Source organism: Oncorhynchus tshawytscha, linkage group LG15 (genome assembly GCF_018296145.1).
Source record: "Oncorhynchus tshawytscha isolate Ot180627B linkage group LG15, Otsh_v2.0, whole genome shotgun sequence".
NCBI classification, from domain to species: domain Eukaryota; kingdom Metazoa; phylum Chordata; class Actinopteri; order Salmoniformes; family Salmonidae; genus Oncorhynchus; species Oncorhynchus tshawytscha.
This window is the reverse complement of record NC_056443.1, coordinates 36123710-36135587: the sequence shown is the minus strand read 5'-3', so window position 1 is coordinate 36135587 and position 11878 is coordinate 36123710. Positions and strand designations below refer to the sequence as shown.

At 44.9% G+C, this 11878-nt stretch overlaps 1 protein-coding gene across 1 annotated transcript; it reads left to right on the top strand.

Moving 5' to 3' along the window:
• The first annotated feature begins 3035 nt into the window (after positions 1–3035).
• On the top strand, positions 3036–11780 carry LOC112218890 (transmembrane protein 179B). The gene is made up of 5 exons (XM_042298503.1): positions 3036–3493; positions 6350–6546; positions 9396–9533; positions 10235–10313; positions 10600–11780. Exons 1-5 carry the CDS (start codon positions 3386–3388, stop codon positions 10756–10758), a joined length of 681 nt encoding a protein of 226 aa, XP_042154437.1. The 5' UTR covers positions 3036–3385; the 3' UTR covers positions 10759–11780.
• Positions 11781–11878: the final 98 nt, after the last annotated feature.

The window sequence follows — 11878 nt, the reverse complement described above, 5'->3', positions numbered from 1 at the left end:
AACGTTTCCTAAAAGTTCAAACATTGTTAATGAACATTTTGGTAATGTTCAAGGAACGTTAAAGGAACGTTCTCCAACTGGTTTGACATTGGGAAGGTTCTCATTGTTCAGAGAAAAAAATGTTCATCTGTGGGAATTTCAGTACTTCAGCATAACATTTCCTATAGGTTTCGTCATGGTTCTATTTAATTATTGTGTCCTCCCCTCTCCCTTCATGGTTATATTTAATTATTGTCTCCTCCCCTCTCCCTTCATGGTTCTATTTAATTATTGTCTCCTCCCCTCTCCCTTCATGGTTCTATTTAATTATTGTCTCCTCCCCTCTCCCTTCATGGTTCTATTTAATTATTGTCTCCTCCTCTCTCCCTTCATGGTTCTATTTAAAAGTCATGTTCTCAAATTGTTCTCAAATTGTTCTGAGAATGTTGAGAAAACGTTCGAATAAAAAACAAAAGAACTTTAGTAACATTCAGAGGACGTTCTAAGAATGATATTTAAAAACTCAGAACGTTCTCAGAACGTTAAAGAAAAACAACACAGCAAATGGTAAAGTAACGTTCAAAGAACGTTCTTATAATGTTATTTAAAAACATATATATTCCTTCCTCAGAATAAATGTTTAAAAAAACGCTCTCTATCTTGTTCAAATTTCTACTGGCCCAGACATGGGTGTAGTTTTTAAAATGCACTGGGTTCCTGAAGAGCATGTAGTCATGGCTCTGTGTAATACTGCATTTCCCAGAGTCTGTTCTGCACTTAGGGACTTTGAAGAAACCCTTAGTGGCAAGTCAATGTATTAAAACATGATGGTATTAAAAAGCGGCTCTATTCTTATTCTTTAGAATTGCATTATATCCATTGCATTCATTTTTTTGCTTCTAAAGTCTGTTATTTTGGAAAAATGTTTTTTTTTTTTTACATCTCAAAATAGGATGCTGCCCCTTTAAGACAATTGTGTTCCATACAGATCTATAGCTGTCTACAGTAGGCTAGCCTTTGGCCAAAACAAACGCTAAAGTGTATTTTTTTCAGTTTATTCTTGCAGACTATGAACAGTAGCTATCATATTGCTAGTATGTTCAATATTGAAGGTTTACTTTTGTAAATCACTTTCTCTAAAATAAATAAGCTTAGAGAGTAAATTGGTGCTTATTTTTTTTTTACGTATGTATCAACTTCTGTACTGTACTTCCTCGAGAAGTTGCAACTCTCCGGAAGGTAGTGGTGCTTGAATGAACGGCCAATCATATCGCTCAAAGACGAACAGCATGACTTTTCTGCGTGTCGTCATCAATGGTAGACTGACACAAGAGCTAAATGTTGAACCGGAATGCAAAAAACAAAAAAATGCGCTGAGAAGTTACTGGCCCGGTAAATGATGTATCGTCACGTGTTTTCCAGCGGCTCTGTTGCATTTTAGCTTCCGTCCGGGTGGCACCGTGTTCAAAAGATTATAGGTTCAAGTCACACGGATGACTTGTTACCATACAAAATAAATGTGTTTGCAAGTTTAATGCCTAAGGAAATGAATCTCCATGTGTCCTATTTGTGCTTGGATATAAAAAAAAAGTTTACCCAAAATAAGCTTGCAATATTATTGAAAACTTTATTAAAACACATTTCGAAAAGAAAAAAAACTACAATTTCCATTCTAAGAACTCTAAAATAACCTCCCAGTGACACTTTCAAGGAATCAGAGTAAAACGTTCTCAGATCCTCCCTGCAACCTAAAACATAAAGGTTCCCAGAACAGAAGAAATGTTCACTTCTACTCTCAAAACATTTTTAAAAAATAAACAAACTTTTACTGGTCAGGAAACGTAGGCCTTCGTTCCCGCAACCAACGTCAAACCAAAAACATACATTCCCACAACTTTTAAGGAACCAAATGTGTTTGTTTTTTCGTTTCTACTTTGATAGTGTGCTCAACAATTTATCTCAGGCAAACTATTGGGCCTTTATTTATTGGCTGAAAAATGTATAGCTGATGCTCTCCTTCTCTCTTCTCATTGTCTCCTCCCTGATGCCCCCCTCCGCTCTCCCTGATGCTCTACCTCCTCATTGTCTCCTCCCCCCTCCCCTCTCCCTCTCCTCCGCTCTCCCTCCTCATTCTCTCCTCCCTCCTCCCTGATGCTCTCCTTCACTCTTCTCATTCTCTCCTTCCTCCTCCCTGATGCTCTCCTTCTCTCTTCTCATTGTCTCCTCCCTCCTCCCTGATGCTCTCCCTCTCTCTTCTCATTGTCTCCTCCCTTCTCCCTGATGCTCTCAATCTCTCTTCTCATTGTCTCCTCCCCTCTCCCTGATGCTCTCCCTCCTCATTGTCTCCTCCCTCCTCCCCTCTCCCTGATGCTCTCCCTCCTCATTGTCTCCTCCCTCCTCCCCTCTCCCTGATGCTCTCCCTTCTCATTGGCTCCTCCCCTTTCCCTGATGCTCTCCCTCTCTCTTCTCATTGTCTCATCCCCTCTCCCTGATGCTCTCAATCTCTCTTCTCATTGTCTCCTCCCCTCTCCCTGATGCTCTCCCTCCTCATTGTCTCCTCCCTCCTCCCCTCTCCCTGATGCTCTCCCTTCTCATTGTCTCCTCCCTCCTCCCTGACCCTCTCCCTTCTCATTGGCTCCTCCCCTTTCCCTGATGCTCTCCCTCTCTCTTCTCATTGTCTCCTCCCCTCTCCCTGATGCTCTCAATCTCTCTTCTCATTGTCTCCTCCCCTCTCCCTGATGCTCTCCCTCCTCATTGTCTCCTCCCTCATCCCCTCTCCCTGATGCTCTCCCTCTCCTCCCCTCTCCCTGATGCTCTCCCTCCTCATTGTCTCCTCCCTCCTCCTCTCTTCCTGATGCTCTCCCTTCTCATTGTCTCCTCCCTCCTCCCTGACCCTCTCCCTTCTCATTGGCTCCTCCCCTTTCCCTGGTGCTCTCCCTCTCTCTTCTCATTGTCTCATCCCTCCTCCTCTCCCCCCATCCCTCTCTACCCCCTCTTTCCCCCTTCCCCATCACTCTTTCCCCCCTCCCCCCTTCTCTTAGTCAATATTGGGATTTGGGGGTCTCCAACAAGCCTCTATTGCGCATCTAGAAATAGAGAAACCACCACAATATCCATGTAAAATTATCTGATGAGATTATCATTCAATTCTTCACACCAGGACAGGGCAGGTCAAAGAGTTGTTCTAGATAGTTATAGTTTGTGTTGGACATTTCTCGATTTCTCCGGATGCATGCACCGGTGGTTTTCAACTGTGTCGAATGCGCGCTTCGGAGGGAGTTCCAGAACGCAGTTATAAACGGTTGGAGCGCGTCCCGGTTGTCGGCTTGGCTCCGTCTGTCAGTCAGGCGGTCTGTTAGATCCCGGAGAGAGAGAGAGAGAGAGGGGCTTGATTGAGTAGGGGACGATGATGGCAATAGCGAAGATACCGTGGCTACTTCTCCTCGAGATGGGATTGTACGCCAGTTGTTTCGTTTGTGGAATCGTCACGGCAGCTTCTCTCACTATCACACAGGTAAAAAAAAGTTAAAAACGTGCAGACACTGGTAGGCTAATGTTGACATACTGTTTCGACTGGCTGTCTGCTTTGGACGGACTGTTATGTCGCAGTTGTAAAAGTTTACTTTGATTTACTTTCCAAGCTGACATTTCTTTATCTGAATCACCAGATAGAATGAGTTTGACTGGGGGAGAATAGCAGCCTAATTGGATGTTTTATGATTGAATAAGCGTATTCTACATTAGGAGAAAGCAGGACTCTGAAAGGGTATGGAACTGGTCATATGACTGACTGCCTCGCTGCTTTCTCCTAATGCTGTACCAGTTTCACCATCCTAATTCTGTACCAGTATGGGTACGGGAAAACCCACTTAAATCCTTTTAACGCTATATTCATTCGACCAGGGCAGGGCTTAAAGGGGGGCAATATGTAACCTTTTTTGGGGGGCGACCAAATTCACATATAAAATGTGAGTTATAAATTCATTATTCTACTTGAAAGCAAGTCAAATAAGATGTCCTTCTGTTGTCTGTGTGCTATCTCTATGCGTGCACTTATTAAGTTCTGCTTTTTGCGTCTTTAACTTTCGGTTTTGTACACCAGATTCAAACAGCTGAAACAACAGTATTTTGGGTTATGGAAAATATATTCTCTACACGACACTATGTTATTTTCACGTAAACTGAAATTAGGCAAACTATTAATAGTTTTAGCAACCAGGAAATGCTGGAGCGATTTCTGCATAGTGCAAGTTTAAGCTATTTAGCCTGGTTCAAGTTCATGTTCAACCTACAATAGCCAACTGGCCACATTCTACAGTGACACATGACCTCTCTTACAAACAGCTTTCATTTGTTCCTAAATTATCAGTCCTGGGAAGTGACGCTAAAGATATGACACAGTCATGTGTAACTATAGTAACGTGGAACTAAAACCCAAGAGCTCTGATACAGACATTTATCATGTGACCTGGCTGCGGTCTCCTGGTTTCAAATTATAAACCGCATGCTTTGAGTCAAGAGCAAACTGACCGAGACAGAGAGAGAGAGAGACAGAGAGAGAGTGTCAAATTATAAACCGCATGCTTTGAGTCAAGAGCAAACTGACCGAGACAGAGAGAGAGAGAGACAGAGAGAGTGTCAAATTATAAACCGCATGCTTCGAGTCAAGAGCAAAATGACCGAGACAGAGAGAGACAGAGAGAGAGAGAGAGAGAAGGGGCGTCAATTGGGTATGCTAGCTCGACACCAACCATTTAAAATAGGCTACTAAAATCACTCCAATCCCGATTAAAAGACAAATGTAGTTTAGAGGTATTAGAAGGACTGACTTGACTTTAGGACCATGCAGACGCCTGGGCGCGGGAGGGAAGGCCATTTGTATGGCTGTCTTTATGGATAGCAGAGATCTGTATATAATGATGAGATGCTTATGTCTCTGCCCTAACAATATGAGTCATTGTTCCAAAGCAGGGAAGGCATGGAACAAGCTTAGGTCCAAAATAAACCCATAGAAAAGCAATGATGCTTATTTACTATTCCCCTGTTGACTCTGGGGTGGGCGTTCAGTCCCCTATTGACTCTGGGGTGAATGTTCAGTCCCCTACTGACTCTGGGGTGAACGCTCAGTCCCGTATTGACTCTGGGGTGAATGTTCAGTCCCCTACTGACTCTGGGGTGAATGTTCAGTCCCCTACTGACTCTGGGGTGAATGTTCAGTCTCCTGTTGACTCTGGGGTGAGCGTTCAGTCCCCTACTGACTCTGGGGTGAATGTTCAGTCCCCTACTGACTCTGGGGTGAGCATTCAGAATGGGGTGGGTGTTCAGTCCCCTACTGACTCTGGGGTGAACGTTCAGTTCCCCTACTGACTCTGGGGTGAACGTTCAGTCCCCTACTGACTCTGGGGCGAACGTTCAGTCCCCTACTGACTCTTGGGCGAACGTTCAGTCCCCTATTGAATCTGCGGTGAACGCTCAGTCCCCTACTGACTCTGGGGTGAACGCTCAGTCCCCTACTGACTCTGGGGTGAACGCTCAGTCCCCTACTGACTCTGGGGTGAACGTTCAGTCCCCTACTGACTCTGGGGTGAACGCTCAGTCCCTTATTGACTCTGGGGTGAATGTTCAGTCCCCTACTGACTCTGGGGTGAATGTTCAGTCCCCTATTGACTCTGGGGTGAACGTTCAGTCCCTGTTGACTCTGGGGTGAGCGTTCAGTCCCCTACTGACTCTGGGGTGAATGTTCAGTCCCCTACTGACTCTGGGGTGAGCATTCAGTCCCCTACTGACTCTGGGGTGGGTGTTCAGTCCCCTACTGACTCTGGGGTGAACGTTCAGTCCCCTACTGACTCTGGGGTGAACGTTCAGTCCCCTACTGAAAAATGACAGACCCCTAGGACAGGGGGACAGACAGACCCCTAGGACAGGGGGAACAGACAGACAGACAGACAGACAGACAGTCCCCTACAGGACAGGACGACAGTCCCCAGACAGAGGGACGTTCAGACCCCTAGACAGGGGACAGACAGTCGCCTACTGAAAAAAGACAGACAGACAGAGGGACAGACAGACAGACAGACAGACAGACAGGACAGAGGGACAGACAGACAGACAGGACAGAGGGACAGACAGACAGACAGACAGGACAGAGGGACAGACAGACAGACAGACAGACAGACAGACAGACAGACAGACAGACAGACAGACAGACAGACAGACAGACAGACAGACATAGAGTTCTTTGAAGCACTATGACAGGTCATGTTGTCAATTTTATGGATTTTCAGTACATTTAAACTAACAATGGCTGGTGATCTATCTCCCTCCTCGCCCCCTACCCCTCCTCACCCCCTACCCCCCTCTCTCTGTCCAGGGGAGTTTCAGTGGTCTCTGTATCCTGTATGGGACAGTACATCACAACTCGTCATCAGACTCCCTATTGGTCCAGACCTCCAGCTCTCCCTCACTCTGTTACTTTGTCTCTGCTATCTCAGTGTGTGTAGCAGTGTTCTGCTTCTCTATATCACTGTACTGGATATATACATGCTGTCTGGATGGAGGGGTTAACAGGTGAGTGTTTCTCAACATATCACTGTACACGTCTATCTACATACAGAGCATTCGGGAAAGTATTCAGACCCCTTGACTTTTTCCCTATTTTGTTAGGTTACAACCTTATTCTAAAATTGATTAAATAGCCACCCCCCCCCTTCAATCTACACACAATATAATGACGAAGCATAATGACGAATCAAAAACAGGATTTTAGATATGTTTGTTAATGTTTGTTTTAAAAAAAAAAAACTGAAAGTCCGGGCTCTAGCTGGGCCACTCAAGGACATTCAGAGACTCCTGCGCTGTCTTGGCTGTGTGCTTGGCTGTGTTTCATCAGAGCAGAGAATCTTATTTCTCATGGTCTGAGAGTCTTTGGGTGTATTTTGGAAAACTCCAAGCAGGCTGCCATGTGCCTTTTACTGAGGACTGGCTTCCATCTGGCCACTCTACCAGAAAGGTCTGATTGGTGGAGTGCTGCAGAGATGGGAGAACCTTCCAGAAGGGCAGCCATCTCCACAGAGGAACTCTGGAGCTCTGTCAGAGTGACCATCGGGTTTGTGGTCACCTCCCTGACCAAGACCCTTCTCCCCCCGATTGCTCAGTTTGGCCGGGCGGCCAGCTCTAGGAAGAGTCTTAGTGGTTCCGAACTTCTTCCATTTAAGAATGATGGAGGCCACTGTGTTCTTGGGGACCTTCAATGCTGCAGATCTGTGCCTCTACACAATCCTGTCTCTAAGCTCTACGGACAATTCCTTTGACTTCATGGCTTGGTTTTTGCTCTGACATGCACGGTCAACTGTTGGACTTTGTATAGGCAGGTGTGTGCTTTTCCAAATCCTGTCCAATCAATTTAATGTACCACAGATGGACTCCAATCAAGTTGTAGAAAGAAACATCTCAAGGATGATCAATGGAAACAGGATGCACTTGAGCTCATTTTCGATTCTCATAGCGAAGGGTCTGAATACTTATGTAAATAAGGTATCTGTTTTTTTATTTAATAAATTAGCAAAAATTCCTTAAAACCTGTTTTTGCTTTGTCATTATGGGGTATTGTGTGTAAATTGCTGAGTAAAAAAAATAAAAAATAATTTTGAATAATGCTGTAAAGTAACAAAATGTGGAAAAAGTCAAGGGGCCTGAATACTTCCCGAATGCACTGAACAAATTGACCATTTTCCTTTATCGTTTTTTTCCATTAAAATAATTTTTAAAAAAATCTAAATTCCATGTCAATTCACAATGCAGAATAATGGTCCTATTCCTATAACCGCTAGGGCCGGGCAGCGACGTTATATCTACCTCAGTCAGATACCCTTGAAAGCGTCTCGTCTACAGCATGTTTGTTTGTCTGGAACCTTCTCTGGTGATGGTTCCAAAGCGCCACTGAACGGGCACTTCTAACGCGAGACTAAGAGCCATCACTAAGCAACCAAAACTGTCAAATCAAATCATCTGGAACGGAGGAGACGGATTAGTTATCGTACTTCCGAAGAAAAACAAACACCGGCATCTTTCATAGCGAGCTAGCGAGGGACTGAGACAGAGGGGAGGGGCGCAGTATAGGCAGGTCGGCCACCAGTCTGACAGTCAGGACCGTGCTCTGTATCTCTTAACGGAATGCTGTTTTTCGCTTTGAATAAACTAGGATATTCTACACTCAACAGACCGAAGACTGAACACACACATCATTAGCGAAGAGAAAGAGAACGTGAAAGCTGCACTGAGATTTTAATATTGTGGTGGGGGGACTGCTTTTACATGGGGATTTTTAAAATGTATGTTAAAGAAATACGTCAGGTCCGTTATCTTCTTCCCCAGAGTCAGATGAACTTGTGGATACCACTTTTATGTCTCCGTGTGCAGTATGAAGGAAGTTAGAGGTAGTTTTGCGAGACAATGCTAACTAGCGTTAGCGCGCAATGACTGGGAGTCTATGGGTATCTGCTAGCAATTCCATTTCATTAACAAGGATTCTTTTCATTTAAAAGATTAAATTCGCTAGTCAGAAAAGTCCTTATAGCCCTCTCCCACTAGAATGAACGATATGCATCTTCTAGTGCTCTCTATTGATAGGCTAGGTGCCTGTCAGTCACAAAGCCAGCGATGTCCCGCCTCTCGGTACCTGTGTTAATAGGCTAGGTGTCTGTCAGTCACAAAGCCAGCGATGTCCCGCCTCTCGGTACCTGTGTTAATAGGCTAGGTGCCTGTCAGTCACAAAGCCAGCGATGTCCCGCCTCTCGGTACCTGTGTTAATTCGGAATCAGATTGAGTCAAGTCATTAGAATGTACCAGAAGCCACCAAAATAGAGCTCAGTCTGCAGTTTCTTTCCGTTCTGTGGATTTCCTCCCGATTTGGCTGGCTACTCCATGTACTAATGCGTAGGCGTTGCCATTTTTAACCCATTATTATGTGCATTGTGCAACATTCCGCAATGTCTGTCTAACCTTATGACCTGTATGTGTGTGTGTGTGTGTGTCCGTCATTCGTGTGTGTGTTTCCGTATTGGGGTGTGTGTGTGTGTTTCTGTATGGTGTGTGTGTGCATGTGTGTGTGTTTCTGTATGGTGTGTGTGTGCATGTGTGTGTGTTTCTGTATGGTGTGTGTGTGCATGTGTGTGTGTTTCTGTATGGTGTGTGTGTGCATGTGTGTGTTTTCTGTATGGTGTGTGTGTGCATGTGTGTGTGTTTCTGTATGGTGTGTGTGTGCATGTGTGTGTGTTTCTGTATGGTGTTTCATGTGTGTGTGTTTCTGTATGGTGTGTGTTTCTCTGTGTGTGTGTTTCTGTATGGTGTGTGTTTCTCTGTGTGTGTGTGTTTCTGTACGGTGTGTGTTTCTGTATGGTGTGTGTGTGTGTTTCCAGAGAGCGTCTATGGCTCAACGTGACCCTGGTGGTGTGTGGAGTGTTTCTATTCTTCCTCCTGGTGACGGGCTGTGTGTTGAAGAGAGGAAGAGACTCTCTGTGTGACTCTGTCCTACACGCTGTCCCCAACATCACCAGGTACCATACACATCTACCTAAACTTGTATTAGCAGTAGCTTTTCTTCATATAAAATCTCTAAATGGTTTGTGGGTACTGCTACTACCAATACGACTCTAAATGGTTTGTGAGTACTGCTACTACCAATACGACTCTAAATGGTTTGTGGGTACTGCTACTACCAATACGACTCTAAATGGTTTGTGAGTACTGCTACTACCAATACGACTCTAAATGGTTTGTGTGGACAGTAGTTTTGTGTGGACAGTAGTTTTGTGTGGACAGTAGTTTTGTGTGGACAGTAGTATTGTGTGGACAGTAGTATTGTGTGGACAGTAGTATTGTGTGGACAGTAGTTTTGTGTGGACAGTAGTATTGTGTGGACAGTAGTATTGTGTGGACAGTAGTATTGTGTGGACAGTAGTATTGTGTGGACAGTAGTTTTGTGTGGACAGTAGTATTGTGTGGACAGTAGTATTGTGTGGACAGTAGTATTGTGTGGACAGTAGTATTGTGTGGACAGTAGTATTGTGTGGACAGTAGTATTGTGTGGACAGTAGTTTTGTGTGGACAGTAGTATTGTGTGGACAGTAGTATTGTGTGGACAGTAGTATTGTGTGGACAGTAGTTTTGTGGGCAGGAGTGTGTAAACTTGGATGATTGTAAAGTGTGTAAACATTCCTATTGCAAATGAATGAATTCTGGATTTTCTCCTATCTAGCTGTGAAGAGGCTCAGTCTAGGACCTGGATCAGTCCTTACACTGGAACACAGTTCTACACTGGACTGTACAATGCTGGGGTCAGTATTAGAGTTCTACACTGGGCTGTACAGGTCTGGGGTCAGTATTAGAGTTCTACACTGGGCTGTACAGGTCTGGGGTCAGTATTAACAGAGTTCTACACTGGGCTGTACAGGTCTGAGGTCAGTATTAGAGTTCTACACTGGACTGTACAGGTCTGAGGTCAGTATTAACAGACAGTTATACACTGGACTGTACAGGTCTGAGGTCAGTAATAACACACTTATCTGACATCATCACCCCCCCTTCTTCACCACCCCTTGTCTTCTTCTTCTCTCTCCCCAGACTGCGGTGTGGGTGAACTTCTTTTTCTGGATTCTGATTGGCGTGCTGGTGGTGATCCAGAGAGGTCAAGGGTCCGAGTTCAGAATGACGGCGGCCGACCCCTTAGCCACGCCCTCTGAGACAGAACCTTTCTTCCCACGCCAGGCCCGGCCCCAGTGACTCATAACCGTCTCGCCTCGACCTGTTGGCTAGACACATGTGGATGTGCGCAAACACATGACGGAGACACGCAGACACACACACGCACACGCACGCACACACACACACACACACTCCTCACTGTCTGACCTGTTAGGGTGAGGTTCATTCATTCTCTACTATGTATGTTTGAGAGAGTCCTCCTCACACACACACGCTCCTGGGGTCAGTGTCTATGCAGATCTCTGGTTCTGAGTACTGCGCCCCAGTGAAGCAGAGATGGCCTAGCTGATTTAAGGCAGCATCTGTCTCTTCAAGGATATAACAAGAATATACTAATGGTAACACGTAGAGCCACTGCAGCTTTCTCTGTGGTCCCTCCATCCACAGTCCTTTCTCTGTGGTCCCTCCATCCACAGTCCTTTCTCTGTGGTCACTCCATCCACATTCTCTGTGGTCCCTCCATCCACAGTCCTTTCTCTGTGGTCCCTCCATCCACAGTCCTTTCTCTGTGGTCCCTCCATCCACATTCTCTGTGGTCCCTCCATCCACAGTCCTTTCTCTGTGGTCACTCCATCCACATTCTCTGTGGTCCCTCCATCCACAGTCCGTTCTCTTCCTATATTCAGGGAGATATGTGTGTGTGTGTGTGTGACTGGCTGACAGGGACATCAATCTTCTCAGATAATATCAGTGCTTTGCACTGTGTGTGTGTGTGTGTGTCTCCCACTACGGACCACTGCCAAACCAAGGCGACTGCACCACAGTCAGCTTTCAGCAATGTCACACTGTCCTCCAGACAGACCTTATAATGCCTTACTGACCACTGACACAAAGCAACCATTTTGTTACAGCGTTCCCTTTCTGCCTGCACTTACTTAGATTGTTTTTTAAATTATTATTAAAAAGCAAAAACATGTCATTTAGTTTGAGTGAATGAATTATTGTTGCCATTGCTGATACTGTATTGTTGAATCTTTTTACAGAACTTTATGAAAACAGGTATCGACCATCCAATAAAGATACATTTTTTATTTGTCAGATATTCTTTCATTCGTTTGTTGTTCTATATTTCATTCTGGGTTGGGCAACCTTAGTGCTGCTGTAGAGTTCAAGGGTGTACAGGCTTTTTTTTAAAATT

Coding starts and splice junctions, on each gene's coding strand:
- LOC112218890 (XM_042298503.1), top strand. CDS start 3,386: ATGATGGCAATAGCGAAGATACCGTGGCTACTTCTCCTCGAGATGGGA. Junction 6,547..9,395: donor CTGGATGGAGGGGTTAACAG/GTGAGTGTTTCT, acceptor GTGTGTTTCCAG/AGAGCGTCTATGGCTCAACG. Junction 9,534..10,234: donor GCTGTCCCCAACATCACCAG/GTACCATACACA, acceptor TCTCCTATCTAG/CTGTGAAGAGGCTCAGTCTA.